Source organism: Pteropus medius, unplaced genomic scaffold (assembly GCF_902729225.1).
Source record: "Pteropus medius unplaced genomic scaffold, Ma_sr-lr_union100, whole genome shotgun sequence".
Lineage (NCBI taxonomy): Eukaryota > Metazoa > Chordata > Mammalia > Chiroptera > Pteropodidae > Pteropus > Pteropus medius.
This window is the reverse complement of record NW_024344378.1, coordinates 42,888,538-42,909,818: the sequence shown is the minus strand read 5'-3', so window position 1 is coordinate 42,909,818 and position 21,281 is coordinate 42,888,538. Positions and strand designations below refer to the sequence as shown.

General features: G+C 34.9%; 1 protein-coding gene and 1 long non-coding RNA gene across 10 annotated transcripts in view; one reads left to right on the top strand and one right to left on the bottom strand.

Annotated features, from left to right (window-relative positions):
• Nucleotides 1-9,628: 9,628 nt before the first annotated feature.
• On the bottom strand, nt 9,629-11,333 carry LOC120609437 (uncharacterized). The gene is made up of 2 exons (XR_005654774.1): nt 11,115-11,333; nt 9,629-11,016 (listed from the first exon to the last, which is right to left on the bottom strand). It is a non-coding gene; the product is annotated as an uncharacterized LOC120609437 (long non-coding RNA).
• Nucleotides 11,334-11,398: 65 nt separating this feature from the next.
• Nucleotides 11,399-21,281, top strand: part of HERC4 (HECT and RLD domain containing E3 ubiquitin protein ligase 4) — a 121,933-nt gene continuing 112,050 nt past the window's right edge. For 3 of the 9 annotated variants that reach the window (XM_039871940.1, XM_039871937.1, XM_039871932.1), the window contains exons 1-3: nt 11,402-11,673; nt 12,939-12,969; nt 13,415-13,719. In XM_039871940.1, the coding sequence (XP_039727874.1) occupies nt 13,494-13,719 (226 nt within the window). In that variant the 5' untranslated portion in view covers nt 11,402-11,673; nt 12,939-12,969; nt 13,415-13,493. Of the gene's footprint in view, nt 11,690-12,938; nt 12,970-13,414; nt 13,720-18,105; nt 18,239-21,281 lie in introns of all 9 variants that reach the window. The other 6 variants (XM_039871938.1, XM_039871939.1, XM_039871933.1 and 3 more) reach the window with 6 other exon arrangements.

The following is a 21,281-nucleotide window of genomic DNA, read 5'->3' as shown; positions in this document are numbered from 1 at the left end:
CTACAAGATCTTATGATAGTCAATCACTGGACTTTCATAAGAAGCAATCCTATGATTCAATGTGTGACATTTAGCATGAAATAAATATAAGGCAGGTGTGTCTTGGAGATCTTCCCATAAAATATTTCCACAGTATAAACAATGGGGATGGCATTTTAGCTATGATCCAGCGTATCCGGATCTGGAGTTGTAGATGAATTGAGGACCAGAGAAAGTAAGTCAGTTATTCAAGATTGCAGTTGATATCAGCTTGAACTTAAAATTATAATTGGTGCCTCCTAGTCTAGCATATGAAACTGTTTTATACAGCCTTTATGAAATAATGTCACAGCTGTATAATAAGCATACCCATGACCGAATCTCCCTTCTCTGTTTTAATAAGCGTTTGAGTAACTAGTATGTTCAAAGCACTCTGCTAGGTTAAGATTTTCTTGAAATCTCCTCTGTATGTTTAAATGTTTAATATTAAAAGTAGGGCGGAGGAAAAAAAGGCTATTTACTAAGAATCTAATACTTGCAAGGCATTGTTCTAGACACACTACATCTTACTTCATTTATTATTTTCTAAAACCCCAAGATATATACCATATAAGTTCTCTAATGATATCCTAAATGGATACATTTCATTCCATCAGGTCATATCCAAGATTATCATTAAATAAAAGTCATCATTACTAAAAAACATTTACTTATCATATAATTTTATATAGCACTGAAGTGCGAGGATAGCAAAATAATCTTAGAATACTGGATTATAAATGGTCACTCAGAATGGAGACTGGAGACAAAGACAGCTCCCTTTTGTGATGAATCAACAGTTAATACTCCCAATGGAAGAGCTTTTTCTCCTCTCTTGCTATACACTTAAGCATTCCCTTAAAAAAGAAGAGAAAAAGAAAGAAAAAGAAAAGAAAAGCTCATGAAAGAACACATATCGTATGTTCCATTTATATGAAGTGTCCATATAGGTATGACTGCTAATTGCGTGTGGGCTTTTTGAGAGGATGATGATGAAATGCTCTAAAATTGATTGTGTCAATGATTAAGAAACTCTGTAAATATACTAAAAACCATCGAATTGTACACTTTCAATAATTTAATTGTATAGTATGTGACTATATCTCAATAAAGCTGTAATTTTTTAAAAGTTCTGAATTTCTGCTGTCTAATTATGCAATCCCTTCAAATCAACCCTGTGAGACACCTTAATAGCAATGGACAGTTTCGCCATTAATGAGTTGTAACATGAAAAAAGCAATAGATAATATAAAAATGAATTCCAGTACAGAAGACAGGAACTTATTGAAACCAAGGAGGATGATAAATACTTTGACTGAGAATAACTCATGTGCATGATAAAATAAATTGCTGATCTAATTCTCTGTGAAGTAACATCACCAAGAAAATCTGGGCCCCCTTCAGGATTCTGTTGTCTGTCCTCAACTAGCTCAACCATTCTGTGTACTTCATCTATAAAAAAGCAAACTGTTGCCCACCAAATTCTGTTATTTCTATTTCCTTTTTGGCTCTGCAGTATCTCATCCATTTTTTTATATCATTTGCAGGTACTCTTTCCTCATTCCTAAGATTTTATAAATGTTCTAGGACAGCCTCCTCCTTGTACTCTAACACTTGAGAAAAACAGTGCCTATATACCCCAAAGAGCCTCAATTCCGCAAATTGAAAAGGCGTGATTCAGATGAATACCTTGGGTGAGGATGGATAGAAGAAAACTTTTATTGCTCACTTAATCATTAGATTCCTGGAGGCACCTCTTTATTAAGCAATATTAAATCTTTCAATATTCCCAGCATTCTCTCAAGAAATCTCTTGCTTTATCCCCCTCCCGCCTTCGGGGTGAGTCCTGAGGGAGGGCCTTACCTGGCACAAACTGCAGTGGAGCTCCACAGGCTCAGCAGGGCTCCGCTGGGGCTCCCAGCCCCTCACCTCACTTGTTGAGGGCAGGGAATGCTGTCGTGGTTTTCCCTTCCTGGGCTTGCCCATCCTGCTAATTTTAGGCTGCTTCCTCATGCGGCTGCCATGGGTATCAGAGCATGTGGTTCCCCTCGGAGGAGCTATTTTCTCCTCTGCACCTCACTTGTTTCCAACTTCTCTCTCTTCTTTCTCAACTCCTCCCTACCTCTGTGGTGTTGAGTTATTTCATAGTAATAAATAAAATACCTTTCAGAATTATGCTTATTCTAATCTGAATTTATTCCTTAATCCAAGGGACCAAGGAAAACTTTTTATATTAGATTTTAGTTGTACATTTCAGTAGCGATATTTCCAAATTATGACTATCTAACAAATATTTACTAGGTTTTTACTGTGAATAAGATGTTGCCTTAGGTCACAGGGATACAATGATGAGTAAAGCAGATGTGTATTTCACTGACATAATCTTGAGAACACAGTTATCGAACTTCCACTGTGTTTTGTGCTCTGTGTTAGACCTGGGACTATAAAAATCAATAAGTAGAACCCCTGTCATCAACGAGCTTACAAGGTATTTCAATATACATAGATATTCAAAGAGGCAGGGCTTATAACTTCCTGTTGAGATTTGATTTTGATAGTGAATGGATTTGCTTGTTCAGTTAATCAATAAAAATGGACCTGAGATTATTCTATGAACATAGCACTCTGCTAGACCTTGGATGGAATTAAAAAAAAGTATAACACAGGTTTCCCCCCCCAACCCCTTTAGCAAGATTATAATCTAAACAAGGAACAATTGTTCAATTGACGAATACTTAGTGAATCTTTTTTATATACATGTTCACGGTCTTCTCCACTGAGAGCTTCTTAATTATATTTTTTCCCTAGAGACATTGTTTTGACAGATTTTGTAAAATAAACATTTTATAACAATTTATTTCTCATATTTTATTATTCAAAGATAAAAATTTTGACCACTAAATCTTCTAATATGAAATGATTTGTATTTGTTTATTCTTGGGGATACAAGGGTAAAAAGAGCCGAGTTCCTGACCATGAGCTAGCAGTATAGTGAAGGAGAAGTCAGGCAATTAATTGATTATGTTGTAATGTGGCAATTTCTCCAACAGACCGGGCCAGGGGGCATTGTGTGTGTGGCAGGGTGTCTCCCGACTGTCACAGACAGGGAAGGTCTTCATAAAGAAAGAACTGTCTGAGCTAGGTCTTGAAAAATGGTAATCTTGCTAAATTGAAGGAATAACAGAAAAAAACATAGAAAGGCATGAGAAAGTATATTTCATAGTTTATAAAATAAAGATAAGGTGTGATGCGGCAGGGATGATGTTGCTGAGGAGGCTAAGGACTTCATCATGTAGGATGTTGAATGCCTAGATGAAAAAGATTTTAAGGATATGTGATCAAATCCACATTTTAGAGAGGTCACTCCAGTGGCAGTGTGGTTGAACCAAAGAGCCAAGACTACAGGTAGTCCACAGGTTGTGGCAGAAGTCTAGGCTGGAACTGATGATATTTAGAAATGAGGTAGTAGAGAGAGTGATGAAAGTTTAAGTAATTAGGCCAGAAAGGAAAGAAATTACAACTTCACAAGTTATTAGCATAATGAAACAAATTGCTTATGAATTTAAAAGATATAAAAATGCAAGTGCAATAGATAAGATGGATATGTTAAGCAGCGACTCAAGGTTCTCCTTTATATCTCCTTGAGCATTTTACTATTCTATGGAGCCAGAGGGATTGAAGAACCTTGAGAAGCTATTGGCAGTCAAAGCACAGATAACGACTATCTGTATAACAAGACATATCTGAATACTCAACTAACTAAGATTTTTGAGGTGGTGGAGGTGTTAATTAATCTTATCATGGTAATCATTTCACAATAAATACGTGTATCAAATCATCTCATCGCATACCTTAAACTTAAACAATGTTATAAATCAATTATATCTCAATAATATGGGGGCGGGGAGGAAGGACCATTGCAATAAAGAAAGTAAGGCATATATCAGATATATTGTGGGGTTGGTTCCAGACCACCATAATAAAGCAAATATCGCGATAAAGCAATTTGTACTCTTTTTTTTTTAATTAAAATTTTTGTTTTGAGATAACTGTTGGTTTACATGTGGTTGTGAGAAATAATACAGAGATACCTAGTTTCTCCCAATGGTAACATTGTACAAAACACTACTGTAACATCACATCCAGGATATTGACATTGATACAGTCAAGATAAAGAACATTTAGTGACCACAGGCTCCATCCCTCTTTCTGCCCTTTTATAGCCAGCCACACCTATATCCCTCCTCCTTGGCAATTACGATTCTGTCCTCTAGGTCTATAATTCTGCCATTTCAAGAAAATTACAGAAATGGGATTAGACAATATGAAACCTTTTGAGATTGGCTTTTTTCATTCAGCATAAACCCCTGGAAATTCATCTAGTCAATCTAGATTTTTTAAAAAAGTCACATGAAATTAACCTATCTTTCTGGTCATGCCATACCAAACCTGAACTGTGTGCAAGCAATAGAGGTACACTGTTTTGGGGGGATTTTTATACTATAGAATCTCAAACAGATTTTAGAACTGTTAAAGTGAGACTATCTCAGAGAGCCTGTGTATCAGCAAGAAAGGTTGAATATTGAATGGCCAATATAATATTTAGACTCTACATTTTCACTCTGATAAAACTCAGCAAAAGAGGAATAGTAGTTGTACGGTTTATCATCACTAGATACATTTCAGTTTGATTCGTTGTCTTAAATGTAAAATTTAAAGAAAAATAATTGATAATCCCATGATGGCTTTTTTTTTCTTTGACGAGCTATAGACTCATAAGCTTATTTAAAAATTTTTTCTTAGCTTATTGTTGTTAGGTTTTATATAGCATAAACTTTAAAATGAAGGTAAGATAATTACAGTTATCTCATTCAATTCTTACATCTCTGTGAAACTGATATTTTTTTTCCTATTCTCCAGATGAGGCTTATCAAGGTTAAGTAAATTGCTTAGGTCACCTAGTAAACAAATCAGAATAAGGGCTTAGAACCCGGGCTGGAATTAGGCTCTGACCAGTGTGAACTCCAAAATTACAATGGTGCAACAAAGGAATAGTCGTTATTGATTCTTAAAAAACTGTTTTGATTATACCAGTTATTAAACCTATTGTTTTTGGGCATACTATCAGAATAATTTTTTTAAAGAATTTTTAAAATCACCTGTTTTTAGCAAGTAAAATTTCATTAAATATGTACTTTCAGCATATCTCTAAGGACTACAATTCATGTTAGTAGCAAAAATATTCATGTTATACAGTGTTAACAGAGCGTTTCTTTCCTAAATGTTAGGTCATGATAATATAACGAGGGCTTCAAAAGGAAAATTTCCCATACGATGAATTCTAAATTCCATATTTTTCAACCGGCTCTTTTGCTTTAGAAATATAGGCACTCGTGGCATCTGCCTTTGATAATCTTTTTGGAGGTTCCATGCTTCTCACTTAGCTTTGTCTTTTAAATCTAACATTCCTGGAAGCTCAATATGAATGTCTCCAATTGCAGATTCTTTGTAGAGCTCATAGAGTTCTTTCAGTTTTTCGTCATTGGCCTTGTTTTCTGCTTCCTCTTGTTTTCCTTTTCTGCAGCCCAATCAAAACTAGCCTGCAAGCGACAGGGTGGTGGCACCCCACCACTGCCGCACTCCTGCTGTTCAGTTCCAAGTTGCAAGTTTTTGCGATGGAGGGTCTTATTTTGGCTTGTTAAAAAAAAAAAAAAAAAAAAAGCAAACACCTGTGGAGTGCAATAAAGTGAAGCATAATAAAATGAAGTACGCTGGTAATTATATTCTCTGATAATGCAGTACTTTAAAAAAAAAAAGAGATGATTTCCATACTAAGAACAATTCTAACATTCACTTTACCACAGGATTTCAATTTGATTGTCACCACTATCAAAGCCTGTGAATGGGGACAGTTTGGAAGCTATTCTCTGGAAGTTAACTTGCTTCCTTTTAAAGACTGCACAAATGAAGTTCGTTGTTTGTTGGAAACGAACAGCTCAAAACACTTCAATTCAGCTCTTAATATCCTTGTATTAACAAAGAGTATTTCTCCTTTTTTAAAAAAGTAAAACAGCAACTTAGACTGCATGGCATTTTTCTTGGGTAAACATTTTTGTCATTTTAATAAACTGTACTCAGGTCATGTGGAAGTGACAGCTATAATTTTTCTCCTAGGAACGTTCTTTCCAGTCACTTCTTCTCAACTGTTCCTTCAGGCTACTGAATCTTACACTGAGACTATAAAAATACATTTTCAAACTCCAATGACAATCTATTCACAAAAATGCTTGTATTTTATTTATTTCTGGATGTCAGCTATTTTGTGATCCTCTGTGCTGCTTTTATAAGATATTTAATGCTTAATTAGGAATCTGAAATGTGTTGTCAATTCCCCTTATAAAAAGTGATCATCAAATAAGATGCTCAGCAAGGCTATTTCCTTTATACATCACTTTGAAAGTTATTAATAAAGGTTTCGATAGATGAAGATAATCATGCTGTGCCTAATTTCTATTCAAGGAAGTACTACTGTTAATTTGACAAAGACCTGTAGACCTGTATGATTAATTTTACTCCTGATCCTACTATTTTAGGGCAGTGAGACATGCCACTCAAGTGTATATATATATGTGTATTTTGTATATATGTATGTGTCTGCATATATATGTGTTTGTGTGTATATATGTGTGTGTGTATATATATATATATGTAATATATGTATATATATAATCTTGCCCTTTGACTTGATAAAAGTTATATTGCTGATTTAGGTTTGTATGGGACCTGGCACAAGGAAGAAAACAAAGTGAACTTTCCAGATTTTATATTTCTGACAGCTAAATTTATAACTTTCCAACCTCAGATATCTTTATAAGACCCTTTGAAATCAGTATCAACAAAATAGTTCAATTTGCTATCTAAAAGTTTGACTATTAAGCGCCAGTAGTTGAGATTCCTCCTCTTTATTGCTATTGTTTTCTTTGAAAGAAAAAGACATAGACTTAAAAAAGATTCATATAAGTATAGATCCCATACTTCATACCGTGTTACTTTAGTGATGCTTATTATTAGAACTTGCACAATCCTCGTCTTATGGTTGCTGTGGGATAAAATTAATTTTAAAGCGTAGTTTATCATACAGTTGAGTCTTTGTTTTTAAAAACAATTTTCATTCTCTATTGTTACAAAAAAGAAACGGCATTTTGAGCACTTTCTCTGTTCAGAAAGTATAGTAACTAGAGTAATCACATTTAATTTCAAAGGCATGACCATATCCCCACATACTGGTCAAGGGCCACATTACATGTGATTTTTCAAGCTTATGCCTTTTTGAATGCCAGTTGAATTCCTGTAATTAGGGGAAGAAAAACAAACACAAAGAAGTTATAGAGAGTTATAAAAAGAGAGCATTTAAAAAAATGTTTGATATTCACATGAACATTACTCTATTTCACACTGGGATACTATGTAGGAATAGAAACCAGGATATAAATTTGGACCAGGAAAGGAGGTTAGTATAATTGTGAGAATGAATGTTGAGAAGGATTCTATAATAAACATCCAGAATTATTATTCTTTATGCCATAGATTAGGTGGTATAAAATTGTTTTGCTTGCATCTATTAAAAAGAAGGGCCAAATTCTCTTCCATGCATTCTCATTTATGTGGCAGAATAGAGTTCTTTCTCCCATTTCACTCACTTCGTCTTTACTTCCATCACAACCACCTTAATCCTCACCACTATTATCTCTCATTTGGATTATTGCAAAAGCCTGCTAAATAATCTAACTTCCTTCATTTTGATCCTCCTCTAATTCAGCAATCTATTTAGTTCAGCAGCAAATGTAATCCTTTTCTTGCCCCTTCTCCTGGCTTAAAACCTTTGAGCAGTACTTAGAATAAAACTCTTTAAAGTATCCTACTTGATCTGGACTCTGATGGCCTATAACCAAACATATCCAGTGCCCCTGCGCTTTATCTATTCTAAGGCTTTATCTATTCTAATTTTCTTTCGGTTCCTGGAAAATGCCAAGTTCTTTCCTCCCTCAAGGGCTTTGCTTTGCTCCCTCCCCCTAGAATGTTTTCTCAATCCTCTCTTCACAGGGTTTTATCTTTCTCTCTGTTTTCAGTTTTAATAGCAATTCCTCCATTGAGGGCTTCACTATCCATGCTATTTCAAGGACTTTCTCTACTATTTTCCATCTCTACCCCTTGTTTGTATCCTTAGTATTTATTAAAATTTGAAATACTTTTATTTGGCTGCCTATTCGTTTTTTTTCTACCTCTACTACTAAAATTGCGAAGGCAGCACAGAGTAGCTACCCAGTAAATACTTGTTGAATCTTGTGAAAGATCTGCATTGTATACATTTCAAGCTGAAGCTGCAATGGTAGGTCAAAGGCCAAGGAGAAGAAATGACTATGTGAATGAAAAAAGCAGAACTCTCCAGTTGGAGGGACTTAATGAAGGATCTAAGGAAGTGTGGCCATGCGATTGCTTGATTAAATTAAGGCTCTAACTTTGGAAAGCAGAAGTGGGTAAAATCACTAGAGGAAGCTGTTCTAGTTGTCCAGTCAAGGTGAAATCTGTGATTTGGTGGCAATTTTGAACAGTACCATTCTGTCCTTTCAAAGTTAACAATAAAAAGATTAACCTTGCCACAGATTCCATTTCCCCATTGTTGGAACTTAGGTTATTTTAAATTTTTGCTACTAGAGATAACTTTACAATAAAATCTTTGTTCATACTTTAATTTTCCTACCTTTTTGTTTTTATCTCTTCTATGAGAATTGGGAGAGTGGCACATAGTAGGTACTAATAAACTTTTGTTAAATGCATCTTGTATTTCCTTAGGACAAGATCCAAGAAGTGATATAGTACAAGTGAGTAGTTTAATGCAATGTCTTACAATAAATACTGCTATTATTATTAACTACTGTTAAGTGAAATTTACCGCCTCTTGAAACGTTGTCAAATTTATTTATAAAAAGGTTGTGATCATTTAAAATGCTGCTAGCACCATTAGTTAATTCAATAAATAATTTTTGAGCACATGCCGTCAGCCAGAAACTGTTCAAGATATTGGGGAATACATCATTGAGCAAAACGGACAAAATCCTTGCCTTTATGGAGTTTTCATTCTAGTGGAAGCAACAAATACTTATATATTCATCTTTATAATATATATTTGTAGATTATATATAATTATCTATTTTTTATTTATCTATGTGACATATGTAATATAATATGTATTATACATTTATGAATTATATAATAAAATGTATATGATGGTGGATATAAAATGTAATGGACATGAAAGAAAATATAACAGTATAGGATTATAGAGAGTGAAGGGGTGGTTTTATAGATAGGGTGGTCAGGTAATACTGGAGAGATGACATGAGTAGAGACTTGAATACTGGAGAGATGACATGAGTAGAGACTTGAATGAAGGAAGTGAGATGAGGTCCATGATCAGCAATATGGATAGATGGAAGGGAGTAAGGGTAAGAGTGGGACAGAATGAATAACTATTTTAGTGGTGTCTCAACAGTCTTAACATTATTATTTTAATGAAAATAATACAATAGGTAAAACAATTTCTTTGCTCTAAATTAAAATTACTTCTTTATTGGTGATATAGAATCCTTTCCCAAAAGTTCTTTTATTATTTGTAGCTCACAAGAGATGTTAGTAATAACAGCAGCTATCATTTATAAAACACTTGCAAGATACAAGGCACTGTACATGTTAGCTTATTAAATCCTCACAACAACCTAGTGAAATATGAATTATTAACATCCCCCATTTAGAGAAATTGTAACTGAGAAATAATTTTCTGTAAAACAGACCGTTAGTAAATGTCTGTAGGTGTGTTTGGGAGGATAGGACAGAAGTTTGAGGTGGCCTGTAGGCTCAGGCTCTGAATTCAGACAAATGAGCACCAGAGGCCATACTTCTCATCAATCTCATGCTGCTTTTATGTAAGAAATTTATATTATCTTAATAACCTTCTGATCCTATAGTTGTCTCACCTTAAAGATAATCATAGACTACTTTTTAAGATCTTGCACAGTTTCATAGATTAAAAGGTACATCTAGAAATGTCCATTCCACTTTCTACAAGCAAGACCTATCATCTTTAAAAATATTCCAGAGAGAAATATATCCATGTGGCAGAGATGGCTGTCCAGCAGTTCAGGCTCTGTCTTCCATGGTATAAAGTAGTACCTGTGAACTCAAGGATTATGTCTATGTATGTAGAGGTGGAAGGGATTGGAGTGAATGCCGAAGATTGTCAGCAACCACCAGAGAAGCTAGGAGGGAAGTATGGAAAGCTCTGAGAACTCAAATGAAAATCACTCCTGCCGCTACCTTGATTTCGAATTTTTGGCCTCCATAACTGCAAACAATAGATTTCTGTTGTTTTAAGCTATCCATTTTGTGATATTGTTACGGCAGTCCTAGGAAACTGATACACATACATATTCGCGATCAGACATTTACTAATCTGGACTATACCTTACGAGATTCAGAAATATGACCTACTGAGGAATTCTTCATGCTCAAGTCGCAGGTTCTGGCAAAGTCTAACAAATTATCAAGAGTGCCTTGTTTCAAGTTTTCCTCTTTTTTTAGACATTGTGTTAAGAAGATTGACCTAGGAAATCCGGACTTCGTTCTTACAAAGCAGAGACTCTAGTCTAGCCATATGCATTAATTTTTCTCTGCATGAAGGAGATTCTGCGATATAAGTTTATCTTCTAAAAAGACTGCAGAAAGTAGTGGCGGCCATAGCTGTATCAGGACCTTAACTGGAGGTGCTTACCTTTAATGCCAGTAGCTTCAGACACTACTATGAATATGCTTGGCACCCTCAGATTAGCTTCAGTTCAGACTAAGGGATAAAATAAAAGGTTACCACTTTTATAATCATATGTGTGATGTTCCATCTGCTACTTCACATTCTCTTTGGAAAAAGGTAGTATAGACTGGAACCTAGAAGCAGAAAGACAATCAGAACAACCAAAAGTGATTTTCTTCGCTACAAGACTCTTATACACGCTATAGCGTTGTTAAAAGAAAAATGCCCACACCTCCGTGGGTCTTCGCAAACTCCAACTTTGGTGGTTGGCATTTACTTCTCAAAGCAACGTAAAACGGCACACCACGCAGGCGCCCGGGTCGGTGTGCCCTGGGAGGATTCCGGCGCAGTCGCGCGGGCGGGGAAGTGGGTGGGCTCGCGCGTGCTCCCCAGTTCACTTCCGGCCGGCCCCTCCCCCTCCCTCGCCTAGCCACCTCCCCCTCTCCCTTCTCCTCCCCAGTCTCTCCCCCAACTCTCCCCACCCTTCGTGCTCTCCGCCCCGCTCGTCTCCTGTCCTTCCCCTCCCGCTCCATCCGGGTCGCTGACGGCTGTCTCCGGACTGGACAGCGGTGGCGGCTGCTTTCCTCTGAGGAACCCGGTAAAGTTTAATAGGAGCCGGGGAGTGGAGCAGCGAGCAGAGTCACCGACGCCGGAGGAGCCCTGGTGTTCGCCGCCACTGGTTAAAAGAGGAGGTTCCAGGCTGGAGACCTGCCTCGGCTGCCGCGCTGCCTAGCTTTCTGGAGAGCCTCCGCCCTCCGTCGCCCTGAGCTTCCCCTGCTTTGAGGGGCCGAGTGAGTCGTTGCCCCGGTGGGTTCGGGGGCATGTGACGGCACTAGGGAGGGGGCAGGCCGGGCTGGGCGGATACAGGCCAGCCTGGCGCAGGGTGCTTTCTCAGCGCTTCCTCGCGGTGGGGGGCGGGGGACGAGGGCAGCGTCGGGGCTCCCTGGCCGGGGGGCTAGAATGTCGCACCTCCCTGGGGAAGGGCCCCCTCGGACTGAGGGCAGCGGAGGTGCCGAGCCTCGTCCGCTGGTTTCTGCGGCTTCTGCGAGCGGGCGGGCGGCCGGCGAGGTTGGGTGTGTGCAGACGATTTCTCTCCCCCGGTCCCCGGCGCTGGTCTGAGTGCATGTTCAGGGAATGATGGGATTAACAACTGCCTCTCATCCCCCTACCTGTTGCTGGCCTGAGGACGCCTTTCCTGTACCCCTTCTGACTTTTAAAAGAAAAGGATAGTTAAACCTTCTGTGCTGAAATCAAGGGGTATTTTTCTGGCTTCTCTTCAAACAAACAAACAAAAACGGGGAGACAGTGAAGAACTCTCGGGAACTGTCGAGTTCTGATGTCCCAAAAGAATGAAAGCAAACTTCTGTGAATGGATAGAGTCATGGAATGGGACAGCTTTGCTAGCCCGAATGTAGTAAAGTTGGGTTTTGAAACTTCTCAAGTTTTGTGTAAGGGATGTGGGTCACTTAAAACAAGAATAAGATTGACTTCTTATAATTGTTATTTAGTAACGCAATGTGTTTAAAGATCTGTGTAGGTTTAGATGAGGTGGACTCTTATCTATGTTTTTACGAACGAAGAAATACCCAGTGTACTGGAAAGTTCTATACATTTCGCCACTAAACTATCAATGTCCCAGCCCCCATTTCTATTCTTGAAAAATCAGCAATGCCGGGGTTATTTTGCAGTTGTTTTCCATCTTCAAATAATTGTTTCGGAGGCATAGATAGATATAGATTGCCCAGGAAGGGATATTTTTCAGTTGCTGTTACTACTCATAATTGAAAATACTGAATTTTGGAGAGAATCTTGATATTTAAACTGCATTTTTTTCTATTATAGTTATGTACATTGATTTAGTTTTAAAGTTAAATTTGTAGTGAGTTCGGAGTGTATTTTCATTTGTAAAGTATGATCTTTGGAGGCGATTGTTAAGATCAAGGCTTGACGAGAGAACCATAATTTTCTCTAGGGCCTATTGACAAGAATAATTGGAAGAGTCATTTAAATTGTGGGAGATTTAAAGTTTCTATTGTTGGTTTTGTTTCTATTACAGATAAGAACTTCAGTTTTCTGTTGATGTGGAGGTAGGTTTTAGAAGGTTTAATTCTGTGCCTTGAGGGAGATTTCAGAATTTTACATTTCTGTAGTTGGCTAAGCTTTTCACTGTGTAAATACTTGATTTTTGGGACAGTGAATAAATGTCTTATTCTTCTATTGATATTATTTAAAACAAATTAATCTCATCAATGTACTTAATATTTCCACTAGATTGTCACAAGACAAAAAGTAAAAACTAAATACCTTTTTTGCAAAGAAACATGGAGAGTGATGTATTTTTTCTAGACGTTTCTATATATGATATATTTTTTAAAATACAACTGATTGGTTTTTGAAACTGAATGATACTTATGTAGCATAAAATAGATTTAATGTTTACTGTATACTGATTATTGTAGCCTAGCACTTGAAAAAGCAGTGATACATCATGTTTTCTTTGAAGTCCTATTAACTTTTTTTTCCTCTCCTCAGACCTAGAGATACCTCCAACTTTCCAGTGTTTCAGAAGGGAGTTTTTTATTGAAACTGGAAGACCAAAAGAATTACAAACATGCTGTGCTGGGGAAATGCATCTTTTGGACAGCTAGGTTTGGGTGGAATTGATGAAGAAATTGTACTAGAGCCCAGAAAAAGTGACTTTTTTATAAATAAAAAGGTCCGAGATGTTGGATGTGGACTCAGACACACTGTATTTGTTCTGGATGACGGAACAGTGTACACATGTGGATGTAATGATCTAGGACAACTAGGTCATGAAAAATCCAGAAAGAAACCAGGTAAGTTGAAAATTCTTTTGTTTGGTATTTCTAATAATTATATCATTTAAGTTTGAAATATCAAATAATTTCTCTAATCCTAAACCCATATTTTTATCAAGCTTTAAAAGCAAATCAGGAGTTAAGTATATCCTTGACATTTGCATGCTTCTAAGTACTTTAATTATTTTGTGGTTTCCTTGTTTAACTACTATTATAAATTCTTATTGTATAAAGCTTTGGTTTCAGAACATAATTATGGTGGTGTAAAACAATAGAGAAAACCAGTCTGCGGAATATAGAAAGTTGATACAGAGCATATAAGTATAGAGTATACACTATGTAGGTCTTCTTTAATAGAAGTTCTGTTCAGCCACATTGGGCCGATTTTAAATGCATAATTTAATGTGTTGTTTTCTATATATCGGAAAGAAAAAAAATTAAGATGAAAGCTTTTTACTTTTCTAAAATGTATCCTAATTCTTCTATTTTTCTCCCTGTTGTATTATTTTAAATATATAATTTTATTTGGCTTAGTTTGAAATATCATTTATTCCCCTAATCATCAAGTTTCAAGTAGCAGCACTAGCTATTAAGTTTTGTGACTATGAGATGTCCTGATTTTGTAGTAGCCATATAAGCTAAGTTTAAAATAATTTGTAGGGTAATGAAAATTTTGAGGAATTTGGTCGGTCACATTTTTATGTTCTGTTTTCCTGGTTATACATATTTTAATCTCAAATATTACCACACTTAAAAATATCATTGTTATGTGACTTTTTCTTTAATTATGATAACTAAAAATTAACCCTTAAGGTGATAAATTCAGATAAGACTGCAACTGTACTGATTTAGGTTCTTCTTTTAACTTTAACATGTGGCACTTAAGTATTTTCTGTGGCAGTTATTTTTCTTCACAACTTCATTATTTAAGAGATTTCTAGTGTTAGTCTACTTTTGAGAAATAAATGTAGATATAAAATATTAAGATATTAAGGCATTTTATTCATCTCTCATACCATCTCACCACCATACCAAAATTCACTCTTCTATCTTGTAAGTACGATATAATTTTCATCCTTTCTTGCTGTTTGGGTCTTAATCTCTTTTATTCTGCCTTAATTTGTAATTTAATTCTTTTGGATGAATGGTAGTGATGCTTAATAAAGTAGATTTAATTATTGCATAACCCAGGGTAAATGGCAGATTTCTTAAACTCCACTATGAATATTTTGTGAAATCTTATCAGATTTTCATAATCTTGGGCATTGCAGTTATGTTGATAGATATGAATGGTAATTTATTGTTATGTATTTATCACTACTAGAGGCAGATGAATCCTTTACCTTTTTTCTTAGCTTGGAATGCTGCCTCAGGTTGAGATTTTAATGGTTCTGGGGCAGTTAATATCCTTATATTTTACATGCCCTACAGAAATAAATGAACATATTTTTGTATTGCTTTAACTTCTGGGAAGCTAAAGTACAAAACCAGCACATAGAAATTGCCAATATAGAGATACTGATATTTACTAAGGTTTAAAAATTTTAAATGTCATTAAACAAATACCTGTTCTGTTTAGACACTGTTCAGGGTAGACGCTGCACTAGAAGTATGATTATAGTGCCTGAACAGCTTTTAACTCTATAGGTGAGATTCTGAGAAACTTAACTAGCCAGAGGTTTCTTTGTGGTCATGTTGACATTGTGATGATTGCATTGTGACATGTATATCACTCTGTTGGTTCATCCTGGAAGTATTATTTGGTAATATAAAATTGGGAGGGTGGATTTACCTTATTTATGTTACCTCAAGGTCAAGGTATATCATAGTCTATGGAGTAGAAAAATAAAAGGCATGAACTTTGTTTTTGAAAAATTTAGAGCCTGGATTGGGAGTTAAGGCATAGATACATGAAATACTGGGGAGATTTGAGACTTGACATGATGTGATATGCACTTTGAGACTAGGAAGTATAAATGAGGGGAAATGTCATTGTGGGATAGAATTAAAAGATTTCTGGTAGAAAATGAAGTCATAAGTTTAATCACATAAATAGCCAGAAAATAAATCTGGAGCTGGAATAGCTTAGTTATTTTAGGAGGGGATCCTGAACCTGAGAAATGATTTTTATTACTAGAAGTCCAGGTTCAATTTATATTGAACTATATCTATGTTACAGAGAGAGGAGAAAGTAAAAGTTCAAAGAGAGGTAGTTGCTCTGATAGGAACTTCTCTCTCAACCTCAGTTTTGATTTAAGGCACTTTAGTGGAAAATTTTAATGTTTTTAACAAATTATTTCCCTTGGGAATAATTCCTTAATGATTTAAATGTACCCCTTTTCTGATCCTTTTTAAAATTTGCGAGTTTGAAGACTGAATTAGAAGATAAGTTCTTATTTAATCGGTTTTAAAGTTTCCTGGTAATGGAGTGAGTCTGGTTGAATTTCTAGCACTATGTAATAAACATAGTAATTCACTTCATTAGAGCTTTAAACGTGTGTAGAGGGATCTAAGAATGTTTTCTTATAAAAGATTGCCTTTATAACCATAGTAAATACTTTATAATAAAGAGATAGGTAGCCTCATTCATTTAAGAGTAAGCTATTCCTGAGAGTCATGATAACTCACTGGAGGACTTGGCCTTATAGTATAGTTAAATAGATTTGACCTGTGATCTATTGGGAGAGGTTTTCATCCTGGACATTTTAGAAACCATGTAGCAAGGTTTTACTGATTTTCTTTATTATGCCAAGAGTGCATATTATGTTGGTATTCAACTCCTTTCTTTGTATATGTATACTCCTTGCTATCACTTTGTATATGTATACTCCTTGCTATCAGCTCTTTCTCAATTACTTCTAGAGAAGTGACCATCTATTTCACTTTCATGTATGTATTTTCCCTTCATAAGAATTTTTAACCTTTTTTTTTTTTTTAGCTAGTGGCTCTCAGTTTAATTCATAGCTAGATTTATATTAAATCTTTAATATGCTAGGTCCGTGCACCTAAATGAATTGTTCTATTTTTATACCTTCAAATTCACTTCTAAAGATTTTAAAATAACATAGGAACTGAACTTTTCTTAACAAGATCATTTACCCACTGTATTTCCATTCAGAGGTATAATTTGGTGACTGGTCCTAAATATGTTATGCACATCTATTTCCAATTGTTTCATTTGAGAAACAGTACTATTTTTATCAAATTTATGAATAATGTGATAAAGTTCTGTTAAATATGACAGTTTTGATACCTTTTTGTGGTTTGCAAAGTTCTTTCAAATATATTATCTCATTTAATCCTCACAACAGTCTTGTGTGGTAACTAGGGTGGGTTTTATGGTCCTACAGATGAGGAAACTCAGGTTAAAAGAGAGTAAGAAACTAACCACTAGGCTAGCAGATCAGAGACTACTCTAATCCTATGGTTTTACCTTTATCCCACAAAATTTTCCCTAGTTTAGAAAGTAGAATATTTATTCACCTAGGAGGAAACTAGATTCCATTGGTATTTTAATGTAATTCTGAGTGTTAAAAGAAAACTCTCTTAAAATAATTATTTTATAACTAAGGATATACAATGAAGATACCACGTTTTATTATCCCCCCTGACCCCCCCCCCACCTTCCCGTGCATAAATTTAAAGAGAAGCCATTTTAGGAAACATATAAGAAAGTCGAGAGTTCTGTTTTAAAGATGTAATTTTGTACCAACACAAACTAAAAATTCAAATAATATATTTCATTCTTTAACCAAAGACTAACTCGATTAGCAAAGCTAGCAATAAATAAAGTTTGGAATAATAGGATAAAACTTATTATAGCTTATGCTCAATTTTTCTATGGAAGATACAAAGATTATGAGCATTGATTCTGTTTCCTATATCCCAAAATGGTAATTTTTACTGATGGGTCATTCCAGTAAGGAATTTTAGTCACATAGCAATAATTACTTGCTTGCCTTTCTTGCTTCATTTTCTGACCTGCTCTCTCTGTTCATAAAACACAAATCTGTAAATGAACTCATTAAAATATAGTCAAAATTTAATAAGTAATATAGGAAAATGTATAATATGAAAAATAAAATTCACTTAAGAACAGATTAAAAATACCAAATTATCCCACATATTTCTTACTGAAGCAAAGCATATAATACCAAAGAAGCTCATTATGTTTTATAACTCCTAATTTTAATGATGCCTTCTAAGGAAGAGAAAGAAGTAGATGATTTAAAGACTTGAAAAAAATAATTACTTGAGTCAGAAATGGAGGCTTGCTTTGGACACTTTACTTTGAGAAATGTTAGTGCCCAAGAATCACAGTGTCAAGGGTAGGAACAAAAAAATCATAATGCAAACAGATGACTACTGTTAGAGAGATGTATAATAATACTTTACTTTGTGTAGGACCCCACATCTGAGGAATTTCAAGAGCATTACACAATAACTCATGGTTCCTTTCAAAATGCTTGTGACACAATTTGCAAGAATTATCCTCATCTTAGGGGATAAATTTACGGAGAAATGGCAGCACAAGTTGGTAAGTAACTTGTCAAAACAGCAGGTGACTGGTGAACAGCTATAAATTGAATCTGAAAATTTAAGTCTACCAGTCTCCTACCTTATTCACTCAATTATGCTTATGTTTAGAATTATTTACAGTAATATCTTCTATTTGAGGCAGATCAAATACTAATGCACAGATTGTGTCTTTGCCATTCTGTTTGATGGCTTATTGAAATCATTATTTTGCCAAGATCTTGCATTGTGATACCACTTTGGTACTTCATTATAAACTTGTGTGGTATGAAGAATATTTAAACACTTGAACAAAAACCTGTTATGGTGACACCCAGTCTTTTCTCTTTCCTGTGTTATAAACCGTATTCTATATCCCTTTGTTGTCTGATGCTATGCTGTGCTACTATCCAAGGTTGAGTAGTTATTGTTGTATCAAGTCTGCCATGTATTTCTCTGTAGGATGCATTATTTGGTGAATGCTTTCTCAAACCTTTAACCCACAGGGAAGACAATAATAGCAATAAATGACTAATCTGAGCAGTTAAACAAATAGAAGCTTCTTAAAAGGATTTGGAAGCAATGATTTTTCTTTGTGTTTGGTATGTTAGTGTTTTTATCTAATTGGAAGTGAGCCATGTACTGTCCTTGAAAGAACTGGAGTATGGCAGATTTTAGTTTCACAGTTTGGGCATCTATTAAGGATTCTTGTTGCAGATGACAGCCTAGGTGGTCTTGTTTCCATCGTTTCCTTAGTAAGTATTCTTTGGGTTCTGTGTCCCCAGTATGCTATATGAATGTCATACTGTTAAAACTCATTTCTTACAAACCCTATGTATTTTTAAATTGCTTTGAATAAATTAAGTCTCACTTCATAGATATTTAGTTTTCCTCTGCTATAAAGCATATCAGGTACTTGAGATATCAAAACCTAATAGAGGAAATGTATTCAGACATCGTTACAAGATTTCTTTGGACTAGGATTGTGTTAGTAAGAAAAGTAGGAAACGTTAATGAAGAAACTTATCAGAGAATCTATGGTTTATTTCCTTTCAGCTTCTATGGATTTTTCCCCCATGCTGATGGAATTAAAAAGGCAATAATTATTTTTATATCCTAATGAATCATGATAGTTACTTTACATGCAAGAGGAGCCTGTGCCATGTACAATAGTATTGTTGGAGTTATTTTTGTTAAAAGGAAAATTTCTTGAATTTTGGTGGTTCAGTCTTTAAATCAAAATATTTTATTGACCTGAAATTACTCTTTTGTCTTCAGTTATAGCATGGCAGAATTTTAGTTTAGCTTTTCTTGGCCATAAAGAAAGCATTCTAGAATCCTTTAGTAATGTGTTTTTCACATTACTTTAAAATAGCCTATTATTTATCTTTTAATATCTAAGTTTAGTGTCATTTTGTTCCTTTGCTAAGTGTCATACTTACTTTTCTGAAATAACACATTTTTAGTTTTTCATAGTTATTTTTCTAATTATAAAAGCATTACATATTGTTGGTAGAGAATTTGGGAAATATACGGAGGTAAAAATCAACTGTAATGCCATCATGCATAGATAAATACTTATGTCATTTGGCATTTTTTCTATACTCATAAATATTTCTGATTATAGACTGGGAGTATATTCTTTTATCTCAACTTTTTTCAATAATAATTGAATAATAATTTAGTATTTCTGCTTTAAAATGTTGTTTAGGGATATTGTTAATGATAATTTAACATTTCATCATTTCAATGTGCCAAAATTTGTGTTCTTTTTTTTTAGAATTTATTTCCAGATTTTTGTTATAATTAATGCTGCCATGAACATATATATAAATTGAGTCTTTTTTGCATCTGTTTATTTTTTTAGGAAAAAGAACATCTTTAATTTCAGCAAATATATTAGGAATGATAGCTAAATTTATTTTTAAAATTTCAAGCAGTTATACCTCACTTTACAAAGTTGATAAGCCCATAATAAAATACTTGCAAATGTACTTATTTGACAAGTTTTTGAGTATAATGTAATGAATATCATTTAAAAGATACAGTAGAGAAGATAAAACATGTGCACACGTGAACAAATGCATGTTGAATGTACTAAGATGAATAGAGTGCAGTGTAGAGGTGAAAATTGTAGCCATTTAGGATGGAGTGGATTGTAGGTGGGTTTCTATAGGGAAGAGAGCTTATGAACTGGAAGGATATATAGTATTTCATAGAGGAAAGAATGATGAAGAGTGCTTTATAGGTAAAGAAGCTCAAATGGTTATAGCCAAATTTGAGATCTGTCAAGTCCATTTAACTGAAATGTCTGAGAATAGTGAGGAAGAAGATTGTAAAAGTAAAATTGAGGTCAGATTATAGAATTAATCATATTAGGGAGCTAGGATTTAATTGATAGTTTGTAATAGAAGTTATGAGTTTTTGTAAAAGGGGAGAGAATTTGGAGATAAAGAAATTCGTTAAGCTATAATGGTAGTCCTTTAAAACAAAGAAAAGAAGTAAGTAGATTAAGGAGAGATCAGAGAGGCAGAAAGAATGGACAGGCTTTGGTAACCATATGAGAGGTCAGGGTAAGGGAAGGTGCCAGGTATGATCCTAGGTTAATCAGTAATTTTTAGAACTAGAGAGTCTGGGAAAAGGAGGAATGTTAACTACTTTGTTTTAGGAGAGAGAAAAGATTTGGTTAGGTGAATTTTGTTTTAAACTTGATAATAATATTTAGTGATCAGTAAGGAATTCAGTACTGTAAGTGGGGAGAAAGATCTGGGCTAAAGGCATGAAATGTTTTATTTCCAGCTTTGTTTCATTTTCAGTTTAAAGTAGGTTAATATTCTAGCTGTAAATTTCTTCTTAGGTCCAACCTGTCAAGTAATTAATAAGCATTAACAATACCTAATTTTGTGCTTTTGGGAGATTGTTTAAAGTATGCACACAATATAACACTTTTTGTAAATTTAAAGTAACCCAAATGATTGCTCACTCTACTTCATCTGTTACCTAAATTTGAATTTTTATGTGCAGATAAAATTAAAGCATTGGTTTTTCAGGTACCATCTGGTAGC